General features: G+C 47.4%; 1 protein-coding gene across 3 annotated transcripts in view; it reads left to right on the top strand.

Annotated features, from left to right (window-relative positions):
* CLCN4 (chloride voltage-gated channel 4) overlaps positions 1-27,121 on the top strand; it is an 80,226-nt gene that overhangs the window by 13,077 nt on the left and 40,028 nt on the right. For 2 of the 3 annotated variants that reach the window (XM_081221952.1, XM_081221951.1), the window contains exon 2: positions 23,920-24,074. In XM_081221952.1, the coding sequence (XP_081078078.1) occupies positions 23,931-24,074 (144 nt within the window). In that variant the 5' untranslated portion in view covers positions 23,920-23,930. Of the gene's footprint in view, positions 1-7,747; positions 7,897-23,919; positions 24,075-27,121 lie in introns of all 3 variants that reach the window. The other variant, XM_081221950.1, reaches the window with a different exon arrangement.

The raw sequence follows: 27,121 nt of genomic DNA, 5'->3' as shown, positions 1-27,121 counted from the left end.
AGGTCACCTGTTGCAATCAGTAAAGTGTGTCAGGGAGTTTTCCTGCGTTCTTACATGGATGGCAGGTTTTACTTTGCCCATTAGTACAACTTACCCATTGGTTTCTTTTAAGGGTCGTGCTTTGGTGCCATCCCTAAAAACTCTGCCTAGCCCTAGGTCATGAAGATTTTGCCCATTTGTACAGGGCCATAAACATCGCTCAGGGATTTACACAGGCAAAGGCATCCCTGGTTGAAGAAAGAGAAAATGGCCTGCGATGCTGCCTTCATTTGCATTCTCTCAGAAGCGGACCCTGAGACGAGGATTCTGGTGCAGGGCGTTTCTTGGGTTCTGCAGGGACCCTGGGAGGGGCGACCGGGAGAAGAAGGCACCCGTTAGAGCCTGGGCTGTTAATGCAGCTCACCGTGTGGGCAGCCGGAGCTTAACTCCATGCTTTGGAAACTCTAGAAAGTGATGCTTGCTGTGTCACGAGCTCCCCAAGTCACCTGTGGGTTCACTAGGAGGCCTTAGGGGACTCAGTGTATAGTTGTCTTCACTGCTGTGACTTCCTCTAATGGGAGGATATAAAGCAAAATCAGCAAAGGGAAAAGGCGACGGGGGCAAGGTCTGGAGGAAACCAGGCTCTGGCTCCCAGTGTCCTCTTCCCGTGGAGTCCCACAGGGATGCGCTTCCTTTTCCCACAGTGAGCTGAGGCAGCACGGGTGAAGTGCTCTCTACCCAGGAAGCCTGTTAGTCTCAGTGCCCAGATTTCTATTGGGGGCTGGTCCTGTCGGCACTCTCTGTCCAGCTTGTATCAAAATTCCAGACTCCCAGAAGGAGAGCAGGGGTTCAGTATCAGTCACAGTATTTGGACAACCAGTTTAGGTACCACGAGCCTTTCTTGTCAGTTCTGGGGATGGTGTCAACCCTCCTGAATTCCAAGTTCCCACGTGCCAGCCGAGGGCCAGCCTTGCCAGCAGGCCTTTCTGAAGAGAGCGGTCTCTGGCCTGCAGTGCTAAGTCTTTTCTGCACAGCTATGAAACACATGTCTTGAAATGACCCCGTTCAGGGGGCGAGGGAGTGGGAGTATTTATGCACCAGTTCCTGAATCATTGGTTAATACCTGCTCCCAATAACGCTCTTCAGGCGGGCCACGCCAGCAGAGCCACCTTCCACGGGGCCGGAGGCGGTGACCTCAGGCGCAGAGATACAACTGGGGATCAGCTGGAGCTCACTGGAAGGTTTTGAGGGATATGGGTGGGGCACTGGGAGCATCAGGAGCAATAGTTATTCTAGAAATTGGCTAGGGATGACAGAGCCATGTGTCCAGTGCAGTTCACATGTGTGTAGTCATGTGGCAGTATTACAACTGTGGGTGAAACGACCAAGGTCAAGGCTTCCCTCTAACTTCCTTGGGGTGTGGCAGGAATGCTGGGTAGGAGGCACGGGGAAGCCATGGATGGGCACCTCCTCCCTGTGTCTGCCTGTTTCTTTCTCTTCTGAGCCTCCCATATGCATATATTTGTTCACTTGATGGAATCCCATAAGTCCCTTAGTGTGTGTGTGTGTGTGTGTGTGTGTGAGCGAGCATTGTGGGGGCAGAAGATACTGGTATGTTTAACAGATGTGCTATAGCCTCAAACATGCATGGCAAAAAAATTTTCTTTATCCACACGAGCACATTGGGAGACCCATGTCTGCTGTGTAATTTGAAGCTAGCTGTGAATTTGTATTGGATTGCATTTTTGAAGCGTGTCATGGTGTTGTGTGCACAGAGATCCAGCGCATGAATAAAGGCAGGCTGGCGTCCCCTCATTCATTTTAAGGTCCTGATTTCCTCCCCCGTCAGAGAACTGAGTGGATGGGGAGCTGGCCGGGCTGCCCTAGGAGGAGGGGCTGGGGGGAAAGGGTTTACACTGGATCACAATTTCATGATGATGATCGTGGTGATGCAGCTCTCGAGTAGAGGTGTGACACTCTTCAAAGGCAGGAGCTCCAAGACTGCCCTCTTCCCCACCCCCCCTCCAGGATCACAATCTGCATTTTAATAAGACCCCAAGGGATTCATGGGCTCATCCCAGCCTGATTCAGGGTCTCACCTGAGAGGCTGCACTTTGGAAGCACCTGGGGAGCTTTAGAAATGCTGATGCCTGGGCCCCCCAGACCCGGATTTAACTACTCCGGCCTGGACCTGGGGTTGGGGGCCTTTGTGAAAGGCCCCAGGTGATTGGGCTGTGCAGCCAGGGCTGGAACCGGCCTGGGACCTGCTCACCGCGTCTCCGCAGAGCTCTCCTTTCTCAGCCCCCAAGACACCTGCCCTCCTGCCTGCCTTTGACCATGGCTTCTTAAAAAAAATAATAATAATAATTAATTAATTTGGCTGCGTTGGGTCTTCATTGCTGCGCGCGGGCTTTCTCCAGTTGTGGCGAGCAGGGCCTACTCTTCGTTGTGGTGCACAGGCATCTCATTGCGGTGGCTTCTCTTGTTGCGGAGCACGGGCTCTAGGCACGCAGGCTTCAGTAGTTGTGGCACGTGGGCTCAGTAGTTGTGGCTCACGGGCTGTAGAGCGCAGGCTCAGTAGTTGTGGCGCACAGGCTTAGTTGCCTCGCGGCATGTGGGATTTTCCCGGACCAGGGCTCGAACCTTTGTCCCCTGCACTGGCAGGCAGATTCTCAACCACTGAGCCCCCAGGGAAGCCCCTGACCACGGCTTCTTAATCTGCTTGGGCCGTGATTCTGTCTCTGGCCCCCAGTCCCGCCTGGCTCCCCGCGTTTCTTCTTTTGAGATTCTTTTCCCATATAGGCCATTAGAGAGCACTGAGTAGAGTTCCCTGTGCTGTACAGCAGGTTCTTAACTAGCTATCTGCTTTACATCTAGTAGTGTGTGTATATGTCAGGGCCGGTCTCCCGATTCACCCCCTCCCTCCTCCCAGGGTTTCTGATTTCAGCCCTGTCCCTTTTCTGTATTAAAAGTGTGGTCCGCAGACCGGCAGCAACAGCTTGTGAGAAATGCAGAGTCTCAGGCTCTACCCTGGACATGCTGGATCAGAATCCGAATTTTAGCCAGCTGCCCAGTGCTCCAAATGTGCGGGAAGGTGGGAGAGGCGCTGCTCTCGCTGTCAGGGCCGGGAGAACTGGTGGGAGGGGCGCCGCTCTGGCTGTCAGGGCGGGGAGAACTGGTGGGAGGGGCGCCGCTGTCAGGGCCGGGAGAACTGGTGGGAGGGGCGCCGCTGTCAGGGCCGGGAGAACTGGTGGGAGGGGCGCCGCTGTCAGGGCGGGGAGAACTGGTGGGAGGGGCGCCGCTGTCGGGGGCGTGAGAACTGGTGGGAGGGGCGCCGCTGTCAGGGCTGTGAGAACTGGTGGGAGGGGCGCCGCTCTAGCTGTCAGGGCGGGAAGAACTGGTGGGAGGGGCGCCGCTCTGGCTGTCAGGGCGGGAAGAACTGGTGGGAGGGGCGCCGCTGTCAGGGCGGGGAGAACTGGTGGGAGGGGCGCCGCTGTCGGGGGCGTGAGAACTGGTGGGAGGGGCGCCGCTGTCAGGGCTGTGAGAACTGGTGGGAGGGGCGCCGCTCTAGCTGTCAGGGCGGGGAGAACTGCCGCTCTGGCTGTTAGGACGGGGAGAACTGCCGCTCTGGCTGTTAGGGCTGTGAGAACTGGTGGGGGGGGCGCCGCTCTGGCTGTCGGGGCGGGGAGAACTGCCGCTCTGGCTGTCGGGGCGGGGAGAACTGGTGGGAGGGGTGCCGCTCTGGCTGTCAGGGCTGTGAGAACTGGTGGGGGGGCCGCTGCTCTCGCTGTCAGGGCGGGGAGAACTGGTGTGAGGGGCGCCGCTCTGGCTGTCAGGGCGGAGAGAACTGGTGGGGGGGGCGCTGCTCTGGCTGTCGGGGCGGGGAGAACTGCCGCTCTTGCTGTCAGGGTTGTGAGAACTGGTGGGGGGGGCACTGCTCTGGCTGTCGGGGCGGGGAGAACTGCCGCTCTGGCTGTCAGGGCGGGGAGAACTGGTGTGAGGGGCGCCGCTCTCGCTGTCGGGGCGGGGAGAACTGGTGTGAGGGGCGCCGCTCTCGCTGTCAGGGCGGGGAGAACTGGTGTGAGGGGCGCCGCTCTCGCTGTCGGGGCGGGGAGAACTGGTGTGAGGGGCGCCGCTCTCGCTGTCGGGGCGGGGAGAACTGGTGTGAGGGGCGCCGCTCTCGCTGTCAGGGCTCTCGCTGTCAGGGCGGGGAGAACTGGTGTGAGGGGCGCTGCTCTGGCTGTCAGGCCGGAGAGAACTGGTGGGGGGGGCGCCGCTCTGGCTGTCGGGGCGGGGAGAACTGCCGCTCTTGCTGTCAGGGTTGTGAGAACTGGTGGGGGGGGCACTGCTCTGGCTGTCGGGGTGGGGAGAACTGCCGCTCTGGCTGTCAGGGCGGGGAGAACTGGTGGGAGGGGCGCTGCTCTGGCTGTCAGGGCGGAGAGAACTGGTGTGAGGGGCGCTGCTCTGGCTGTCAGGGCCGGGAGAACTGCCGCTCTTGCTGTCAGGGCGGGGAGAACTGGTGGGAGGGGCGCTGCTCTGGCTGTCAGGGCGGAGAGAACTGGTGGGAGGGGCGCTGCTCTGGCTGTCAGGGCCGGGAGAACTGCCGCTCTTGCTGTCAGGGCGGGGAGAACTGGTGGGAGGGGCGCTGCTCTGGCTGTCAGGGCGGAGAGAACTGGTGGGAGGGGCGCTGCTCTGGCTGTCAGGGCCGGGAGAACTGCCGCTCTTGCTGTCAGGGCGGGGAGAACTGGTGGGAGGGGCGCTGCTCTGGCTGTCAGGGCGGAGAGAACTGGTGGGAGGGGCGCTGCTCTGGCTGTCAGGGCGGGGAGAACTGGTGGGAGGGGCGCCGCTCTGGCTGTCAGGGCCGGGAGAACTGCCGCTCTTGCTGTCAGGGCGGGGAGAACTGGTGGGAGGGGCGCCGCTCTTGCTGTCAGGGCGGGGAGAACTGGTGGGAGGGGCGCTGCTCTGGCTGTCAGGGCGGAGAGAACTGGTGGGAGGGGCGCTACTCTGGCTGTCAGGGCCGGGAGAACTGCCGCTCTTGCTGTCAGGGCGGGGAGAACTGGTGGGAGGGGCGCCGCTCTGGCTGTCAGGGCGGGGAGAACTGGTCGGGGGGCGCCGCTCTAGCTGTCAGGGCGGGGAGAACTGGTGGGGGGGCGCCGCTCTTGCTGTCAGGGCGGGGAGAACTGCTGCTCTTGCTGTCAGGGCTGTGAGAACTGGTGGGAGGGCCGCTGCTCTGGCTGTCAGGGCGGGGAGAACTGGTGGAGGGGGCGCCGCTCTAGCTGTCAGGGCGGGGAGAACTGGTGGCGTTGGCAGGAGCCAGGGAACCGGGCCTCAGGTACTGGAAGGCCCTTGCTTATTTGTTCAGTTTCTCGGCTGTCGCTCTTGACATTGGCGCGGGCCTTTCGTTGCTGTTCGGCCGTCCTGCGCATTTAGGATGTTTATCAGCATCCCTGGCCTGTACCCACTTGATGCCAGGAGCACTCCCCGGCCTCCCCCGCAATTGTGACATCCGAGAATGTCTCCAGGCACTGCCAAATGGCTGCTTAGGGATACAGTTGGCCCTGGTGGGTGCCACTGCTTCAAGCACAGCTTGCCTGTAGTGGAAGGCCACTTTGGGGAGAACTGACCTGTGAATCCACATGGTTCAAAGGTCACCAGTTGACTCTGGGGCCCCCAAATATAACCCCTGCAGGGAAGTGCCCAAAAGGCTCGTTTGGTCCAGTTTTGAATTAAGGCAGAATTTCTCCACCTCAACGCTGGCGGCACTTGGGGCCGTCCTGGTCACTGTAGGATGTTGAGCAGCATCCCTAGCCTCCACCCACTAGATGCCAGCAGCACCCCTCAGATGTGACAAAATGTGCCCAGTGACCCCTGGGGGCAGAATTGCCTGTTGGGAGCCACTGGTCCGTCCGTCTTTGGTCTGTGTCGCCCGGTCTCAGACCCCCGCTGTAGACCCGCCGTAGAGGTGGTGGCTCCCAGGGTAGCCACTCCCTTGGAAAGAGGGTCCTCCTTTTCTCTGTGGTCCGCATGTGGCACTGCATGGGTCCCCTGCTCGCCCCACAGCCAGTCGCTGTGCCTGGCGGTTGGAGACTGTCATTGGCCAGCCTGGGTCACGTGCCCACGGTGGGGAGGGGAAGCCTTGGTACCAAATGGAGGGGAGGGACAGTTCCTGGGGGCGAGAATGGCCTGCCCTTGCACCCCTGTGCGGAGCTAAATGCTCGGCTGCACTGCCATCTCATCAGTAACCAGCTCGTCTAGCGAATGCCAGGTGTCGGCGTTTCTCTGCCCGTTTCCAGGCCACCTCGGAGGGCGCTCAGCCCTTTTACAGGTGAGCAGCCCAGGCTCGGCGGGGCTGGCGAGGCACCCACATTGGCCTGCAGGGCCCAGGTGTCCTAAGCCCCCCTGCCCCCTTCAGTTTCTTCCTCTTCCAGGCCTCCCTCCACGGGCCTGTCAGAGGGCTCTTTCACAGCATCCTCTTGTTCTCCAAACGCTTTTGCATCTCAAAAGAAAGCGAGAGTTTTTAGACAGCCCCGAAGTCCCTGCCCATCGAACTGGAGCTTTCCTTCCCACCATAGTCCCCTTCTACCCAAACCTCCAGGACCGTGGGGAGTGGGGAAGGGCTTGTGCTCCAAAGAAAAATGACACTACTATCGCCGGAAGAAGGAACAGATGCGCTGGGCAAAAGCCACAAATGAGAATCGTGCCTAAGAAGCTGCATTTCCTGATGGGCAACCCAGATTCTCAAACACTGCTTCAAATTGCAAAGTATAGCAAACACGCCCCAAAGTGCATAACACCTAACTGTATGGCTTAATGGATCGAACACGAAGCCTCCGTGTCACCACCTAACGTATAATTTATAGGATGCCACGTAGATGGAATCACACAGCGTGGCTTCTGACGCGTCTCGACTCTTCAGTCAGCAGGCTGTGTGAGACACACCCATTGCAAGCACACTTTAGGAAGCACCGGAGTCAGAGGGTGTGTAGAAGCCGAGCAGCCACTGCAGGTGACGGAGGAGTGGCCACGGGTCGGAGCGGGAATTGGCCTTGAGCTGCTCAGGGCACAGAGCACAAGCCATGGGCTGTGGAGACAGGAGTTCCTGTGACCTGAGGCAGGAGTTGGGGCTACAGGAGGCTGAGGGAAGGATGGCAGGTGAGGCAGGGCAGGGTACTGGTTGGAGCAGATGGAGGGGAGGCGGGCCCCGCCCAGTGGACTCAGCTGCCCCAGGCAGCAGGCTGCTCACACAGCACCCTCTGGTGGCCCCGTGGTGCAGTGACACCCCCTCTGAGCCCCAGGGAGCCCAGGCTGGTGGCCTTCAGAGGAGCGGCCAGCACCAAGGAGCTGGCGGCCAGCAGACATCAGCCCTGAGTTTAGTGCCTGCCGTAATCCATGCAGGTTGCAAGAAAGTGACTTGTGATTGGTTCTTGGAGCTTCTGGAAAATCTGTAAGGCATGAAGCTTTTTTCCATATTTTTTTTAGTTGTCATCTAAGGTCTGGCTCTGAACTCAGTGTTCTCGGATCCCCTTCTCCTTGTGTCCTGCTCCTTTCACGGGGTCTTGTGAGTATGTGTGACATTTAGCCCTGATGGCCTTGACCACTTTGTCAAAGTGATGCTGTGACCATATTTGTATTCACAAGCCAGGGGCATCTGGTGTCTTGAAGCATTAGGATAGCTAATTTGTTGCAGAAACTTTTCCGATGGTAGGATATCATAGAAGCCTTGATGTGTACGTGTGTGTGTTAAGAACTACCTTTTATTCCCTTGAAGCTTCCAGGTTGAAACGTCGCTCGGGAGGTCCTATAGTTGCATTTCCGGGGTCCCGTCCTTCCCTTCCAGAACCCTGTGCAGGACGGCCATGCCTCTTCATCTTTGTACATTCCCAGTGGACAGTGATGCTTGCTCTGCTGCTTCTGTTGGTAGGTGAGGCTTGAAGGCCTGCTGGTGGCTCTGGCACCGTGGACAAGGGCCTGGCAGGTGGCAGATGCCCTATGCCTGCTTGTGTCAAGTAGCACCCAGCAGCTCCTGAGCGCGGCCTGTTTCTGTAGGTTGCTTGTCAGGGCACACAGGCACATGTCTTCTTTCTGCTCTGTCTGGGCTGCTCTGCACTTCAACGACCGAAGGGCTGACTGGACGAATTGTGACCGAGAATGCATGGCCCCTGAGCTGAAAATATTTCCCATCTGGCCCTTTGTATGAAACATTTGCCAAGCCCTGAACGGCAGTTAAGTTACTGCGAGGGCACAGGGAGGAGAAAGACGGCAAGGCCAACTTGCTGGAAAGGCTCACGGGGCCGGGATGAGGTGTTTTTTTTCTTTCTTTTTTTTTTTTGTGGTATGTGGGCCTCTCACCGTTGTGGCCTCTCCCGTTGCGGAGCACAGGCTCCGGACGCGCAGGCTCAGTGGCCATGGCTCACGGACCCAGCCGCTCCGCGGCATGTGGGATCTTCCCGGACCGGGGCATGAACCCGTGTCCCCTGCATCGGCAGGTGGACTCTCAACCACTGCACCACCAGGGAAGCCCCGGGATGAGGTTTTGATGGCAGTTTCTACCATGACCATGCTGCCGGAGGAACCTGCTGGAACTCACCCTTGGGGTGACCATCCTTCCTTGCTGATTGGAGACTTTCGATTTTTTTTTTTTTTTGGCTGCACTGTGCAGCTTGTGAGATCTTAGTTCTCCGACCGGGGATCGAACCCCGGGCCCTCAGCAGTAAAAGCGCAGAGTCCTAACCACTGGACCGTGTACCGCAAAAAAAAAAAAAAAAACTTACTTAAGAAAAGTGATTTCAGTCTGGCAGCTCCTCAAAAGGTTAAGCATAGACTTACCACATGACCCAGTAATTCTGTTTCCTAGGTGTCTACCCAAGAGAACTGAAAATACATGTCTACATGAAGACTGGAATGATCACAGCAGCATTAGTCACAATAGCCCCAAAGTGGAAACAGCCCAGATGTCCATCAGCTGATGAATGGACAAACACAATGTGGTATATCCACACAATGGAGTATTATTCACCCATAAAAAGGAGTGAGACACTGATGCTCCAACAGGGACAAACCTTGAAAACATCATAATAAGAGAAAGAAGCCAGACACAAAAGGCCGCATATGATATGATGCCATTTCTGTGACGTGTCCAGAAGAGGCAAATCTGTAGAGAAGGAAAGTAGCTGAGTGGTTACGAGGGGCTGGGCCAGGAGAGGGACTGCTTTGGGCATGGGGTTACTTGTAGAGGCTGAAAACATTCTGGAATTAGATAGTGCACCTCTGTAGCCAGAAGGAAAAGGTCCCAAGATGACAGCCACCTCGCCTGCTCTTCTGTGCTGCCCTTCCAAGCACAGGTGCCTCGAAGGTTGACAGGGGGAAGGCCTGACTTTTCCACCAGGTAATCCAGACCTGCCCCCACATCCAGGCCAGATGAGTAATGCAGAGCAGTTTCCAGAATGTAGGTAAAATGAGGACGTTAGGTTTGCTACTTCTGTTTACTAAAATAGCAGTTGCACGAAAAGCAGGGCAAGTTGGAAGACTGTAGATAACTCACTTCCTGGACTTGCCCTGTGATTATGCGCAGGCCAGCCCCGACGTCCCTGGTCTCTGTTTCCCTCTAGCTTGATTGGAGAGGAACAAGCATCTTCCTAGCAGCTACTGGTGCACATGCGTTTCCATCAAGGACAGGAGCGTGGACTCTTAGCTTCTTGCTGGTTACAATTTCCCCCTGCTTACCTGGGGCTTGCTTTTTCTATGTTTTTAATAATCTTTTCTGAGTTGCACTTTTGGGTTCCCATTTCTAACTGTTAGGGCAATAATGCTCACAGATGTCTCTATAGCTTTTGAGGATGTGAGATTATCACTCAGATCTCAATTTTGCCAACAGTGAAGAGTATGTTCTTTTTTCAAATGATTTTCTGCTCTGTAATGACTGATAGAAACAGCTGGCAGTGAAGACAGCTCTGAAATTTCTGGGAAGTTCCCTAGGCTTAACCAATATCTGTGCAGAAACAAAAGGTTTTGATGAATTAAAGATTGTTTGCTTGTCCCCGAGCGTTTGGAAGGGGCTGGTACTAAGTTTCAGTCTCTGTGTCATCTGCTCTGGGTGGAAAGCACCTGAGAAACAGTCCAGCCCAGGATTATAGTTTTTGACGGGAGGGCAGTGAGGGTCAGCGGGGGTCAGCAGAGGTCACACAGCCAGATGGGATTCACGCAAATTTCTCGGGTTAGTGGTCTTTTCACTTTGAGTAGATGTATTTCGTTTGAAAGAAAATAGTCTCTAATAAATGTAAACACTTTGAGGAGTTTTCAGGAGAATATATTTAAAATGCCAGGCATAGATTCATGTTTTAATGGCCTCACGAGTTCTTGGTAAACAGAAATCGCAGCAGGTCCCTCAAAAGTTCAGTTTGACTTGCTTAATCTCCCTGAGCAGAACTGGAATCCATCAGGTCCCTTCTGTGAGCTACAGACATCAAAGGACTGATTAGATAAACTTCGGGAAGGAGGGAATACGCAGGGTGGTAAGGAAGATGTGTTTTTATGAAACACTTACGGTTTTTTTTTTAAACATTATTATTTTTTATTGGAGTGTAGTTGCTTTACAATGTTGTGTTAGTTTCTGCTGTACAACAAAGTCAATCAGCTATATGTATACGTATATCCCCATATCCCCTCCCTCTTGCGTCTCCCTCCCACCCTCCCTATCCCACCCCTCTAGGTGGTCACAAAGCACCGAGCTGATCTCTCTGTGCTATGCGGCTGCTTCCCACTAGCTATCTATTTTACTTTCTCTACGTCTGCGCCTTTATTCCTGTCCTGACCCTAGGTTCTTCTGACCTTTTTTTTTTTTTTAGATTCCATATATATGTGTTAGCATATGGCATTTGTTTTTCTCTTTCTGACTTACTTCACTCTGTATGACAGACTCTAGGTCCATCCACCTCACTACAAATAACTGAGTTTCGTTTCTTTTTATGGCTGAGTAATATTCCATTGTATATATGTGCCACATCTTCTTTATCCCTTCATCTGTTGATGGACACTTAGGTTGCTTCCATGACCTGGCTATTGTAAATAGAGCTGCAATAAACACTGGGGTACATGTCTCTTTTTGAATTATGGTTTTCTCTGCGTATATGCCCAGTAGTGGGATTGCTGGATCATATGGTAATTCTATTTTTAGTTTTTTAAGGAACCTCCATACTGTTTTCCATACTGGCTGTATCAATTTACATTCCCACCAACAGTGCAAGAGGGTTCCCTTTTCTCCACACCCTCTCCAGCATTTATTGTTTGTAGGGTTTTTGATGATGGCATTCTAAGTGGTGTGAGGTGATACCTCATTGTAGTTTTGATTTGCATTTCTCTAATAATTAGTGATGTTGAGCATCTTTTCAAGTACCTCTTGGCCATCTGTATGTCTTCTTTGGTGAAATGTCTATTTAGGTCTTCTGCCCATTTTCACCCATTCTGAGGGTTGTCTTTTTGTCTTGTTTCTGGTTTCCTTTGCTGTGCAAAAGCTTTTAAGTTTAATTATGTCCCATTTGTTTATTTTTGTTTTTATTTTCATTACTCTAGGAGGTGGGTCAAAAAAGATCTTACTGTGATTTATGTCAAAGAGTGTTTTTCCTATATTTTCCTCTAAGAGTTTTATAGTGCCTGGTCTTACATTTAGGTCTTTAATCCATTTTGAGTTTATTTTTGTGTATGGTGTTAGGGAGTGTTCTAATTTCATTCTTTTACATGTAGCTGTCCAGTTTTCCCAGCACCACTTATTGAAGAGACTGCCTTTTCTCCATTGTATATTCTTGCCTGCTTTGTCATAGATTTTTTGACCAGAGGTGTGTGGGTTTATCTCTGGGCTTTCTATCCTGTACCACTGATCTATATTTCTGTGTTTGTGCCAGTACCATACTGTCTTGATTACTGTAGCTTTGTAGTATAGTCTGAAGTCAAGTAGTCTGATTCCTCCAGCTCTGTTTTTTTCCCTCAAGACTGCTGTAGCTATTCGGGGTCTTTTGTGTCTCCATACAAATTTTAAGATTTTTTGTTCTAGTTCCGTAAAAAATGCCATTGGTAATTTGATAGGGATTGCATTGAATCTGTAGATTGCTTTGGGTAGTATAGTCATTTTCACAATATTGATTCTTCCAATCCAAGAACATGGTATATCTCTCCATCTGTTGGTACCATCTTTCATTTCTTTCATCAGTGTCTTAGAGTTTTCTGCATACAGGTCTTTTGTCTCCCTAGGTAGATTTATTCCTAGGTATTTTATTCTTTTTGTTACAGTGGTAAATGGGAGTGATTTCTTAATTTCTCTTTCAGATTTTTCATCATTAGTGTATAGGAATGCAAGAAATTTCTGTGCATTAATTTTGTATCCTGCTACTTTACCAAACTCATTGATTAGCTCTAGTAGTTTTCTGGTGGCATCTTTAGGATTTTCTATGTATAGTACCATATCATCTGCAAACAGTGACAGTTTTACTTTTTCTTTTCCAATTTGGATCCTTTTCATTTCTTTTTCTTCTCTGATTGCTATGGCTAAAACTTCCAAAACTATGTTGAATAATAGTGGTGAGAGTGGGCACCCTTGTCTTGTTCCTGATCTTAGAGGAAATGGTTTCAGATTTTCACCTTTGAGAATGATGTTGGCTGTGGGTTTGTCATATATGGCCTTTATTATGTTGAGGTAGGTTCTCTCTATGCCTACTTCCTGGAGAGTTTTTATCATAAATGGGCATTGAATTTTGTCAAAAGCTTTTTCTGCATCTATTTGAGATGATCATATGGTTTTTATTCTTCAATTTGTTAGTACAGTGTATCACATTGATTGATTTGCGTATATTGAAGAATCCTTGCATCTGTGGGATAACTCCCACTTGATCATGGTGTATGATCCTTTTAATGTGTTGTTGGATTCTGTTTGCTAGTATTTTGTTGAGGATTTTTGCATCTATATTCATCAGTGATATTGGTCTGTAATTTTCTTTTTTTGTAGTATCTTTGTCTGGTTTTGGTATCAGGGTGATGGTGGCCTCATAGAACAAGTTTGAGAGTGTTCCTCCCTCTGCAATTGTTGGGGGGAGTTTGAGAAGGATAGGTGTTGGCTATTCTCTAAATGTTTGATAGAATTCGCCTGTGAAGACATCTGCTCCTGGACTTTTATTTGCTGGAAGATTTTTAATTACAGTTTCAATTTCATTACTTGTGATCGGTCTGTTTATATTTTCTAATTCTTCCTAGTTCAGTGTTGGAAAGTTGTATCTTTCTAAGAATTTGTCCATTTCTTCCAGGTTGTCCATTTTATTGGCATAGAGTTGCTTGTCGTAGTGTCTTATGATCCTTTGTATTTCTGCGGTATCAGTTGTAATTTCTCCATTTTCATTTATAATTTTATTGATTTAAATCCTCTCCCTTTTTTTCTTGATGAGTCTGGCTAAAGGTTTATCAATTTTGTTTATCTTCTCAAAGAACCAACTTTTAGTTTTATTGATCTTTGCTATTGTGTTCTTCTTTTCTATTTCATTTATGTCTTCTCTGATCTTTATGATTTCTTTCCTTCTTCTAACTTTGGGGGGTTTTTTGGTTCTTCTTTCTCTAGTTGCTTTAGGTTTAAGGTTAGATTGTTTATTTGAGATTTTTCTTGTTCCTTGAGGTGAGATTGAATTGCCATAAACTTCCCTCTTAGAACTGCTTTTGCTGCGTCCCATAGGTTTTGAGTTGTTGTGTTTTTGTTGTCATTTGTTTCTGTGTATTTTTTAATTTCTTCTTTGATTTCTTCAGTGATCTCTTGGTTATTTAGTAGCATAGTGTTTATTTAGCCTCCACATGTTTGTGTTTTTTACAGTTTTTTTCCTGTAATTGATTTCTAATCTCATAGCATTGTGGTTGGAAAAGATGTCTGATGAGCCCAGGAGGGATATGAACTATTACTGTACCCATTTTACAGATGAGGAAATTGAGGCACAGAGAGTTTAAGGCTTGGGTAGAACCCCATGGCAGACATAAGTTAGGACCATTACTCCTGCACATGGCCTGGACCTTAGCACAGAAGTCTCGTTTTTCCCGGGAAGCAGAACCAATCAGATTTAAGAGGATGGACAAACCAAAAACTGTTAAAAGAAACTTTGTTGTTAACTTGGATGCTGATTTATTAACTCAGAATGAGGAATGGACTAGAATTTTCAGGAAAGGTGCTCTGTGTTCTCTGTACCTGAAGTGCTCCTGGAAGCCATGGCACAGAGCCAGGGACTGCTTGGGGGTGTTCTTGGTGGCTCCTGCTGTCCTTTTCTGAGGGTCAGATGTCCCCCAAATCATCCTAAGGATGTCAATGCAGAGGAGACTGGTCTGGACTCATGAGACTGTGCAGGAGTCAAACTGACAAGCTAATTCTCTTTGTACTCTTTTTTTTTCCTAGGTTGTCTCATCTGCTCACATATTTATTTTTGAGTCTGTTTATCCTATTTATGATAAAATTGGGACTTAGACATTTTTGGTAGGTGCGTAGATGGAACCTAAAAAAATTCTGTAATGGAGCCTTGCCTTTGTTACCCCAGTGGTTCAGAGATAACCACACACTTAAATGAACTCAAAACACTTTAGTGAACATTGACCACATGCCAGAGACAGTGATGGGAGTGCAAATATAAGTAAGTCATTGTTCGTCACTGCAGAGGGTCATGGTGGAGTGGGAAGATGTTCCAGCCACAATGTAATTAGGAGTTCTTATAATGCTTTGGGGCAGAGTGACATCAGCAAAATGGTAAGATAGAAAGCCATGGCCATTGTTCCCTCACAGAAACACCAATAACAATGATATAGAGACCTTTATGAGAATTCCAGATTCCAGTCAGGAAGTTGCAGGACCCCAGAAGAGCACAAAGGCAAAAACAGTTGCTTTGAAACAGATAAGAGGAGTGATTTCACTTTACCTGTGTCGGCCCCTCCTCCAAGATGGCACAGCTCAGCACTGAGAGAGACTGCAATTTCTCCTCCTGGGGAAAGAGAGAGTAGAACGTGTCTCCAACATCTCAACCTTTCAGAGCCCTACCTCAGGGCTGGCCTTCCTCCCCACTTATAGCACTGATGGAACCAGCATAGGTTGGAGGCCTGAGGGTAGCTGAGAACAGTGCAAGTGGTGGGTGGCTTGCGGCAGCTGGCATGGATTTGCATGATTGGGAGAAGACCCTCAACTTGAGACTTCTCACTCAAGAGGGAGAGGAATGAAGAGTGCCTCCAATGTCCTGGCTTTCCTGAGGACAGCCTGAGGGACTGGTTTCTCTTTAACTTCATTCCTCACTTGGAGCAAGAGATAGGAAGAGAAGTGGAGTTTGCATCCAGCTCTCTGGATTTTTGCAGGGCTGCCTGAGGAACTGATTTCTCTTTGGTCTGATTTGAGGTACTGACAAGGAGCTGCCTGGTTGCCACTGAGAACCCAGGAGAGTGAGGTGGCTTGCTGCTATAGAACCAGAGAACTTGCAGAGCCAAGGACATACCAGAGGGAGCAAGAGGTTATGATCTCGTGAACAAATAAACTGGCAAGTTCCTTTCATTAGGACTTTACATGCACAAGTCCACAGAAAATGCATCAGCAGAAAAGGTTTGAGAGGCCTCCAGATTCTCTAGTTGGGCTGATGGGTGAAGGTCCTTCCTGGTACAAAACTACTTTGTAAAGACTGGGAGAGGTGGCTGTCTTTTCACATGTGTAGATACCAATAGAAAAGTTGAAAGAACATGACGAAATAGGCAAACACGACTCAACCAAAGAAACAAAATAAATACCCAGAAACCAATCCCAAAGAAACACAGGTATATGATTTACTTGATAAAGAATTCAAAGTAAACTGTCATAAAGATGCTTAACAAGCTCAGGAAAACAATCCATGAATAAAACGAGCATTTTAACAAAGAGATAGAAAATATAAAAAAGAAACAAATTTTGGAGCTGAAGAATATAATAGCAGAACAGAAAACCTCACTCGAGGTGTTCAACAACAGACTTCATCAAACAGAAGAAAGAATCAGTGACCTCAAAAGCAGGTAATTGGAAATTATCCAGTCAGAGGACCAAAAAAAAAAAAAAAATAGTGAAGGAAGCCTAAGGGACTTACGGGACTCCATCAGATGAACAAGTACATGCATATGGGAGTCTCAGAAGAAGAAGAAGAGAAAGAAAAGGGCAGAAAGCTTATTTAAAGAAATAATGACAGAAAACTTTCCAAATCTGGGAAGGAAAATGGACATCCAGATTCAAGAAACCAAACAGATTCTATAAAAGATGAACCAAAGAAGTCCACACTGAGTCACATTGTAATCAAACTGTCAAGAGTCAAAGATAGAACTGTGAAAGCAGCAAGAGAAATCCACTCATCTCATACAAAGGCTCCCCCAGAAGACTGTCAGTGAATTTCTCAGCAGAACCCTTGCAGGCCATAAAGGAGTGGGATGATATATTCAAAGTGCTGGGGGGGGAAAAAAAAAAAGAAACCCCAGCTAACCAGGAATTCTATATCTGGCAAAACTGTCCTTAAAAAAATCAAGGATAGATAAAGACTCCCAGATAAACAAAAGCTGAGGGAGTTCATCACCAGTAGACTTGCCTTATAGGAAATGCTAAAGGGAGTCCTTTGAGGTGGAATGAAAGGATGCTAAATAGCAACACAAAAACATTTGAAAGTCTAAAGCTCGCTGGTGATCAAATGGACAAATACAGAATACTGTAATGCTGCAGTGGAGGTGTGTAAATCAGTGAATTCTGGTATAGAAGTTAAAAAAAGAAAGTATAAAAAAGAACTATACCTATAAAATATGTTAACAGATACACAATATAAAAATATGTAACTCATGACATCAGTGATATAAAATGTGTATGGGGGGAGAGTAGAGTTTCTGTATGTGATTGAAGTAAGTTGTTATCAACTTAAAATAAATTTTTATCACTATGTTTTATGTAAGCCCCATGGTAACCACAAGAAAATACTTATAGAAGATACACAAAAGAAAATGAAAAGGAATCAAAGCATGTTCCTACCAAAGAAAAAAATCAAATGAAACACAAAGGAAGACAGCAAGAAAGGAAAAGAGGGACAAAAGAGCTACAAGACAGGCAGAAAACAATGAACAAAATGGCAGTAGTAAGATCTTCCTTATCAATAATTATTTTAAATGTAAATGGATTAAACTCCCTAATCAAAAGACTTCACGTGGCTGAATGGATTAAAAAAAAACCAAGATCCAGCTCTATGCAGGCTGTAAGAGACTCACTTTAGACTTAAGGACAAATAGAAGCTGAAAGTGAAAGGATAGAAAAAGATATTCCATGCAAATGACAACCAAAAGAGAGCAAGATGGCCAGAAGAAACAGAGGACTTGAACAATGGTATAGACCAAGTGGACCTAACAGACATTTGTCTAATGTTCCACCCAACAGTAGCAGAATACACATTCTTCTCAAGCACACACAACATTCTCCAGGATAGATCTCATGTTATGTCACAGAATAAGTCTCAACAAATTTAAGAAGATTGAAATTATACCAGGTATGCTCTCTGATCACAATGGAATGAAACTATAAATCAGTGGAAGGAAAATAGGAAAGTTCACAAACATATGGAAATGAAACAATGCAGTCTTGAACAACCAGTGGGTCATAGAAGAAATCAAAAGGAAAATTAGAAAATATCTTGAGACAAATGAAAACAAAAACACAACATACCAAAACTTATGGGATGCAGCAAAAGCAGTATTAAGAGGGAAGTTTATAGTGATAAACACCTACATTTAAAAAGAAGATTCTAAGTAAACAACCTGACTTTACACCTCAATGACCAAAAAAAGAACAAACTAAGCCCAAAGTTAGCAGAAGGAAGGACATAATAGTGATTAGGGGAAATAAATGAAATACAGAATAGAAAAGCAGTTGAAAAATCAATGAGAGTTGGTGTTAACATCAATTTTTCATTAAATAGCACCATCTTTTTGTTAAAGGTCAACAGAATTGACAAAGCTTTAGCTAGACTAAGAAAAAAAGGGAGAAGACTCAGATAAATAAAATCAGCAATGAAGGAGGAGACATTGCAACTGATGCCACAAAAATAAAAAGGATTATAAGAGACTACTATAAGCAGTTATACACCAGGAAACTGGATAATCTAGAGAAAAATGGTAAATGCCTAGAAATATACAACCTGCCAATACTGAATAATGAAGAATGGAAAATGGGAACAGACCTGTAACTAGTAAAGAGGTGGACTTTGTGATCAAAAACCTCCCAACATGGAAAAGCCCAGGACCAGATGGTTTCATTGGTGAATTCTATCAAGTTTTTAAAGAAGAATTAATTCAGTTTCTTTTCAAACTCTTCCAAAAGAAATTGAAGAAGAGGGAACACTTCCAAACTCTTTCATGAGGCTAGCATTACCTTGATACCAAAGCCAGAAAAAGACACTACAAGAAAAGAAAATTGGAGACCAGTATCCCTGATGAGTATAGACGCAAAAATCCGCAACAAAATACTACAAACTGAATTCAACAGCATATTAAAAGGATCATACACCATGACCAAATGGGATTTATCACTAGGTGCCATGATGGTTCAACATCTGAAATTCAACCCATGTGGTACACTACATTAACAGAATGAAGAATAAAAATTACATAATCATCTCAATAGATGCAGAAAAAAACATTTGACAAAATTCAACACGCTTTCGTGATTAAAAACATTCAACAAGCTAGGATAGCTTGTTGAATATGAAAAGCCACAGCTACCCTCATACTCTATAGATCCTTTCTTGCGTTTAAGGATTGGATAAAAGGCCTAGGTGTCCTTTGTGTCTTCCGAAGTCCCTGTGTAGGTAAATATGGTTGTGTAAGAGAGATGCTCTTTTTTCAGGATGGACACCTCCAGCGTGAAGTTCGATTCCATCCTGTCTCTGTTGCCAGCTGTGTTACCTGTTGCTGCAACTAACTTAGTTAGTTGTCCTCCCTTGCAACTAACTTGGCCATCTTCATTTCTTCTCTCCCTTGGAGCTCACGTAAATCATACCTGTTAAACATTGTTATGATGCTGCTACATGACGACCCTTTCAAAAAAACCCGGTGGCTTAAAACAATAACCTTTCATTTTTCTCATGGTCTGCAGCTCAGCTGGGTGGTTTGATTGGGTCAAACCCAGCTGCTCTTGGCTGGGCTCACTCATGAATCTGTGCTTGGCGAGCCTGGATGATCTAGGATGGCCTCAGTTGAGGTGATCCACCTTGACTCCGTGTGGTCGCTCATCTTCCAGCATCTAGCCTAGGCTTCTGCTCAGCAGAGGCCACGTCGCCTTTGGGCTCTAGACTCAGTACATGCATGCTGTCACTTCCACTGCATGTCCCAAGGCCAGCCCTGATTCAAGAGCTGGAGAAATAGACTCTACCTCTTAATGAAGAGGAGCCGCAAGGTCCCACTGAAAATGCTGTAGATGTGGGGACAGGTAGAGAATCTGAGCTGTTTCTGTGTTCAGTCCACCGTGTAGATCGGGAGTCAGCAAGCGTTTTCGGTAAATGGCCAAATAGTAAACGTTTGAGGCTTTGGGGGCCATTTGGCCTTTGTCATAACTACTCACCTGTGCCATTGCGACGTGAAAGCAGCCATAGATGGTACGTAAATGAGCGGGGCATGGCTGTGTTCCTCTAGAACTTATTTACAAAGCCAGGCAGCAGGCCAGTTTTGGCCCACAAGCTGCAGTTTGCTATGCCCTGACCTCGACGATCCAGGCCAAGTAGGAAACTCAGATGCAGGATCTAGGATGCTGTCCTTCCTGAAATCCTAAGCAGAGGTGTCATCTGCCAGCAGAAGTGCTCTTATTGGAGAGAAGAAATAAAACTAGGTGAGAGGAGCAAGGGCTCCCCTCTAAGGTGGAGATGACTGTAGTTGACCTTTGAACAACGTGGGAGTTAGGGACACTGACCCCCTGCGCAGTCGAAAATCCACATCCTGCTCTCACTGCCTCAAAACCAAAGGAATTGATAAGTGACTCACCCAAGGGCAGGAAGCTGAAACAGTCTGGATACAATCAGGACTCAAACCCTGGTTCTTGTGATTCTACATATTGGGCTCTCTAATCGAACACAAACTTTTCCCCTCATGTAGGTAAAGATCTGTAAAACGAAAATACAGGTATGATATTTATTGAAAAAAATCCACGTATAAGTGGCCCCACCCAGTTCAAACCTGTGTTGTTCAAGGGTCAGCAGTATTTGCATCCCTTTGGGTGCCATATTGAACTTACACAGGTTAAGTTTCTTTCTCATCAAGTCCTTGGAGTTCATTCCTTTTTGTTCCTGTGTTTGGCTGCATTCTCATTTCTTATCCATCTGTATCTCCCAGTGGATCCCAGATAGAATTCTTTCCATTTTCCTTTTCTTTTCTTAAATTTTTTGGCCACGCCGCACAGCTTGCGGGATCCTACTTCCTTGACCAGGATTTGAACCCCTGCCCTCAGCAGTGAAAGTGCAGAGTCCTAACCACTGGACCACCAGGGAATTCCCTCTTTCCATTATTTCTGACCTGGATGCCCTCTTCTTACGCTTTTGGTCCTCCTGTCTTTCTTAACCCAAGCTTCAGAAGCGAAGTCACCACCTCCTTCTGGGCCCCCAAGGAAAGCCTCCAATTAGATCTACGGATTAGATCATGTTTATTTTCCTTTACCAATTATGCGTCTGATTGTCAGGACCATGACGTGCTCCATCAAAGTTTAAAGATGTATTTGTTCTCCACAGTGACTTTTTGTTTCAATCATTATTGCCTGGAGTTGTTGCTTGACTAGAGATTTGGTTAAATTTCAGGTAACATGAACTTCTCTTTAATAGAATGTCCAAGTCTCTGCAATTCTTCGATCTGCGGGCTTGGTTTTTCTTACGCCGGCTACCCATTGTGGGTCAGCAGCCTGCCATCTTCTTTTTCCCATCAGAGATTTTCTTTACTGCATATAATACAAGGCTATTACCATCTTGTGTTTCTAGAAATGAAAATGAAATCTTTCCTTTCTAATTTTATTCCTTCCCTTTTATTATTGGTTGCTGCTGACTTCTGCAATATGATTCTTCCCTGGGCATTCATCAGTGGGTATAGTTTTCAGCTTGGCATGGCTCAGACTTCAAACTTTTAAAGGTTTAAAGTAGCAAAGTTGCACAGACAGTCAATAAATCAATAACGATCGCCATTTTATTGCTTGTAAGGTGATTACTCCACTTTGCTGGTAGCGACTTCTCAATTTGATCAAAATGCAGTTTTGTCAGGTCGTGGTTGAGTCCTCCAGATATAAAAATACATAAAACAATTGAGAGAAGCCTGTGCTCAAATATTTTAATAACTACCCTTCACTTCTTTAACCATCTTATTCTGGCACTTTTGTGGTTCCCGTCCTATAATTCAAATTTCCATGCTCTTTGCCAAATAAATTTTGATTTAGTGCTTATTCCAACCTCTTGTCTTTGTAAGAGTGTATTATTTTTCTTGCTAACTGGTGGTGAGCATTGGTCCTGCTGCAAAGCGTTTTCTCCGTGTCAAATTATTTCCTATGTGATCTGTAAATCAGGTTCTGATGGTGGTGTAACATGGAAGATGTCTTGGTTTATTTGAGATTGTTTTCCAGACAAGGGGAGGCAGGATAAGAGGAGTGGAATTGTTATCTTAGGCAGGAAAGGAAGAAATCCTCCACTTTGCTACTGCCCTGGCAGCAGGCACCCTTCTGACTGTATTTTAAGGAAAATCAGAAGCGAGGGCCTGCACTCAGGGCTGCTTGTCCGGGGCAGTGTGCTGCCAGCCTGGCATGGCTCTTGGTTTGTCTGTTCGGGCTGCTATAACAAAATACCACAGACTGGGTGGCTTATAAACAACAGACATTTATTCCTCACAGTTCTAGAGGCTGGCAGTCAGAGATCAGGGTGCCAGCATGGTCAGGTGATGGTTCTTTATCCAGTCACGGATTTCCTGTTGTGTCCTTACATGGTGGAAGGGGCAAAGGAGCTCCCTGGGGCCTCTTTTATAAGGGCACTAGTCCCATTCTTGAAGGTACTGCCCTTATGACCCAATCACCTCCCAAAGACCCCACCTTCTAATACCATCCCTTGGGGGTTAGGATTTCAATGTATGAATTGGGGCTGGGGGACACACATGTTCAGACCATAGCATGGCTCACGTGGCAGGTTGTCCTGCCTCCTTGTCCTCTCCATGGCATCGCCCCCGCCCCCGGTGCAGAGGACCACTCCCCCTGTGGATCACCTTGGCTCCCCCAGTGAGTTAAGTCTTAGCATTTTCACTCTGCTGTTGCTGTACATCTTGAGTATCCACAGTGACAACCGCAGAGGTTGTCTGCCTCAGTGGTCCGCTTTATCTCCCAGGAGAACCGGTTACTGGTTTGACTACAGTGGTTTGGTTTTGAGTGGTATGCCTCAACCCTATTTCCCCCAGGCCTCTCCTGTTGATGCCCTGCTTTTGCAGAACGTGAGGTTTTCCAGAAATGGATATAGTTGACCCTCATTATGAGCAGTTCTGTATTTGTGAATTTGCCTGCTCACTAAAATGTATTTGTAACATCCAGAGCAATACATGGGGCGCTTGCCCGGTCCTTCGCACAGTGCACGTGCAGAGCCTCAAAAAGTTTGAGCTGCCAAGAATGCACGATCCTAGCTGAGGTTGGAGAAATCGGTGTTCTGCCGTCTTGTTTCAGTTCCCAGACCAGAAACAAGTGTTCTTTTCACAGTCTCTTTAGTGCCATATTTTTCGCATTTTTATGCTTTTTTTATTGGCAATTTTGCTGTTTCCAGTGGCCTTGAAATGCAGGGCAGGAGTGCCTGTAGTGTTTCTAAGCACGAGAAGGCTGTGCTGGGCCTTATGGAGAAAATATGTTTGTTAGACAAGCTTCCTGCAGCGTGAGTGACAGTGCTGTTGGCTGTGAGTTCAGTGTGGATGAACCAACGATATATATTTGATAAGGTGTCTTTAAACAGAAATACACAAAACAAGGTTGTATAACGATTGGCAAAATGTTGTGACCAGAGGCTCGAAGGAACCTAACCCTCTATTTCTCTTGGGGACAGTGATTTAGTACTCACTAATTCGGTGGCCATGGTGACTTTATAGCACATAACTACCACAAATAATAAGAAAGTAACATTTGTCAGAAACAGACTCACAGACTTAGAGAATGAACTTATGGTTACTGAGGGGAAGGGTGGAGGAAGGGGATAGTTAGGGAGTTGGGGATTGACATGTACACACTGCTATATTTAAAATAGGTAACCAATAAGGACCTACTGTATAGCACAGGGAACGCTGCTCAATATCCTGTAACAACCTAAATGGGAAAAGAATTGGAAAAAGATACATGTATATGTGTAACTGAATCATTTTGCTGGACACCTGAAACTATCACAACATTGTTAATCAACTATACTCCAATATAAAATAAAAAGTTAAAAAAAAGAAATTAATATTTGTGTCTCCCCAAAATTCATATGTTGAAACCTAATCCCCAATGTGATGGTATTGGGAGGTGATGAGGTCATGAAAGCTGAGCCCTCATGGATGGGGTTAGTGCCCTTGTAAAAGAGACCCCAGAGAACTGCACCAGATGAGGGCACAGTGAGTAGATGGCCATCTGTGAACCCGGAAGTGGGCTCTCACCAGACACTGAATCTCTAAGTGCCTTGATCTTGGACTTCGCAGCCTCTGGAACTGTGAGAAATAAATATGTGTTGTTGATAAGCCACCCAGTCTGTGGTATTTTTGTTATAGCAGCCTGTGCTCACCAAGACAGACTATGTGTATCTTTCATCACAGCAGAGGTGCATATGCTGAAATGTCTTTCCTGTGCAAGAAAATAGCACACGTGGATTGTTCTGCCAGGTCTGTGCAGATATTCTGCTTACGTTTTTAACGACAGGTTTTCTCTCCCAGGTGTAAGTAGCATGGTCAATGCAGGAGCGATGAGTGGCTCTGGAAACCTGATGGATTTCCTTGACGAGCCATTCCCTGATGTGGGGACGTATGAGGACTTCCACACCATCGACTGGCTGAGAGAGAAGTCACGGGACACTGACAGACACAGAAAGGTATATGCTGTTCATAAGGACACTTTGAGGGGAATCCCTTCGGAGGGCTGGGCCATGCTTTTATCGGACAGTCACTGAGCTAGAGCTTGGGTTCATGTGTCATGTGCTGAGCTAGGTTCTAGAGAAGAGAAGGGCTAGTGGGAGAGGCAGAGATATGGGCAGGTAATTATAATACCAGGTGCTTTGGGTGGAAGGCTATGTCATACAGAGGTGTGGTGTGGAGGGCAAGGAGGGGGGCTCTGGAACCAGACAGATTGGGTACATCCTGACTTTGACATCTTTAGGCTGGCTGACTTTTGGGGTGCCATTCCTGGACCCCATCTTCTCATCTGTAAGGGTGGAGTTAATTATACCAGAAGATTAAATGGGGCTGTGTGTGCATGAAAGCACATATTACAGTGCCTGGCCTCTAGTAGGCAATCAACATATATTTTTATGGGCTGCAGTAAAGTTATGTATCAAGTGCTGTGGGATCATTTAGGAGGGATGGTTAGGGAGGGAGTTTTTAGAGAGGGTGAGATGTCAGTGGGGTCTTGAAGGATGACTAAGAATTTGCCAGGCAGAGGAAGGGGAAAGGATTCTCATCAGGAGTGGCTCTTTTTTAGGTCACAGAGGCATGAAAGACCGTGGCACATTTAGGCAGTTCAAGGAGCTCTAAGGTTTGGTGGCAGGTTCACGGAAGGCGAGGACTAGAGATGAGTCCGGCCGCGTGGGCAATGGGGCCACATTGGGAACCACTGAGTAGACCATGAAGAGGAGTTTAGATTTCCTTTTTTTTTTTTAAGATTTATTTTATTATTTGTTTATATAATTTATTTATTTTTGGCTCCGGCAGGTCTTAGCTGCAGCACACGGGATCTTCGTTGAGGCATGACGGATCTTTTCGCTGTGGCGCGTGGGCTTCTCTCTAGTTGTGGTGGGCGGGTTTTCTCTCTCTAGTTGTGGTGCACAGGCTCCAGGGCACGTGGGCTCTGTAGTTGTGGTCTGTAGTTGTGGCACACAGGCTCCAGAGCATGTGGGCACTGTAGTTGAGGCGCGAGAGCTCAGTAGTTGTGGTGCGTGGGCTTAGTTGCCCCGCAGCATTTGGGATCTTAGTTTCCTGACCAGGGATCGAACCTGCGGCCTCTGCATTGTAAGGTGGACTCTCCACCACTGGACCACCAGGGAAGTCCCTGGATTTCCTATTTACTTATTTATTTATTTGTTTGTTTTTGGCTGTGTTGGGTCTTCATTGCTGCGTGTGGGCTTTCTCTAGTTGTGGCGAGCAGGGGCTACTCTTTGTTGTGGTGCGGTGGCTTCTCTTGTTACGGAGCACAGGCTCTAGGCACACGGGCTTCAGTAGTTGTGGCGCATGGGCTTAGCTGCTCTGCAGCATGTGGGATCTTCCTGGACCGGGGCTCAAACCCGTGCCCCTTGCAATGGCACGTGGATCCTCAACCACTGCGCCACCAGGAAAGCACTGGATTTCCTTTTCATGGCCACAGGATACAAGAGAGATGCTCTGCCATGCTCTGTATGGCTCCTTTTGTGCTACAACAGCAGAGTCCGGTAGTTGCCACGGAGACCAACTGACCTGCCGAACCGAAAATATTTACTTTCTGTCTCTTTACAGAAAATGTTTGCCAACCCTTGCTCTAAAGGGTTATGAGGGGAATGATGATCTCAGGAATGTAGGATTCTGTTAACACAGGGAGGCAAAGGGGTGCTCTTACAATGTGTTTAGATGTAACCATCTGCCTGGAAAGCGTGATCCAGGCTGGCTCCTTCAGCGTTCTTGCTGTTAATCAAAACTACAATGAGGGCTTCCCTGGTGGCGCAGTGGTTGAGAATCCGCCTGCTAATGCAGGGGACACGGGTTCGAGCCCTGGTCTGGGAGGATCCCACATGCCACGGAGCAACTAGGCCCGTGAGCCACAACTACTGAGCCTGCGCGTCTGGAGCCTGTGCTCCGCAACGAGAGACCGCGATAGTGAGAGGCCCACGCACTGCGATGAAGAGTGGCCCCCGCTTGCCACAACTAGAGAAAGCCCTCGCACAGAAACGAAGACCCAACATAGCAAAAATAAATAAATTAATTAATAAACTCCTACCCCCAACATCTTTAAAAAAAAACTACAATGAGACATCACCTCACACGGGTCAGAATGGCCATCATCAAAAAATCTACAAACAACAATGCTGGAGAGGGTGTGGAGAAAAGGGAACACTCCTACACTGTTGGTGGGAATGTAAATTGATACAGCCACTATGGAGACCAGTATGGAGGTTCCTTAAAAAAGTGAAAGTAGAGTTATCATGTGATCCAGCAATCCCACTCCTGGGCATGTATCCAGAGAAAGCTCTTAACTCGAAAAGATACATGCACCCCAATGTTCATAGCAGCACTATTTACAGTTAGCAGTAATCACGCCTCAGATAAACCTCACTGGCTATGATACTGCCACTGCACAAAGCTAACAGCACTATTCACAATAGCCAAGACATGGAAGCAACCTAAATGTCCACTGACAGAGGAATGGATAAAGAAGGTGTGGTACATATATACAATGGAATATTACTCAGCCATGAAAAAAGAATGAAATAATGCCATTTGCAGCGACATGGATGGATCTAGAGATTATCATACTGAGTGAAGTAAGTCAGAGAAAGATAAATATATGATATTGCGTATATGTGGAATCTAAAAAAATGGTACAAGTGAACTTATTTACAAAACAGAAATAGACTCACAAACATAGAAAACCAACTTATGGTTACCAAAGGGGAAAGAGGGTGGGGGAGGGACAAATTAGGAGTTCAGATTAACAGATACACACTACTATATATAAAATAAACAACAAGGCTCGAACCTGTAGCACAGGGAACTATATTTAATATTCTGTAATAACCTATAATGGAAAAGAATCTGAAAATATATATATATATAGGTATAACTGAATCACTTTGCTGTACACCTGAAGTTAACATTGTGAATCAGCTATACTTCAATTAAAAAAAGAAAGTTCTTGGGACTTTCCTGGTGGCGCAGTGGTTAAGAATCCACCTGC

This window comes from Mesoplodon bidens (genome assembly GCF_964165515.1).
Source record: "Mesoplodon bidens genome assembly, chromosome: X".
In the NCBI taxonomy this organism is placed as follows: Eukaryota; Metazoa; Chordata; class Mammalia; order Artiodactyla; family Ziphiidae; genus Mesoplodon; species Mesoplodon bidens.
The sequence above is the reverse complement of the archived record's forward strand: the minus strand, read 5'-3'. Positions and strand labels throughout refer to the sequence as shown.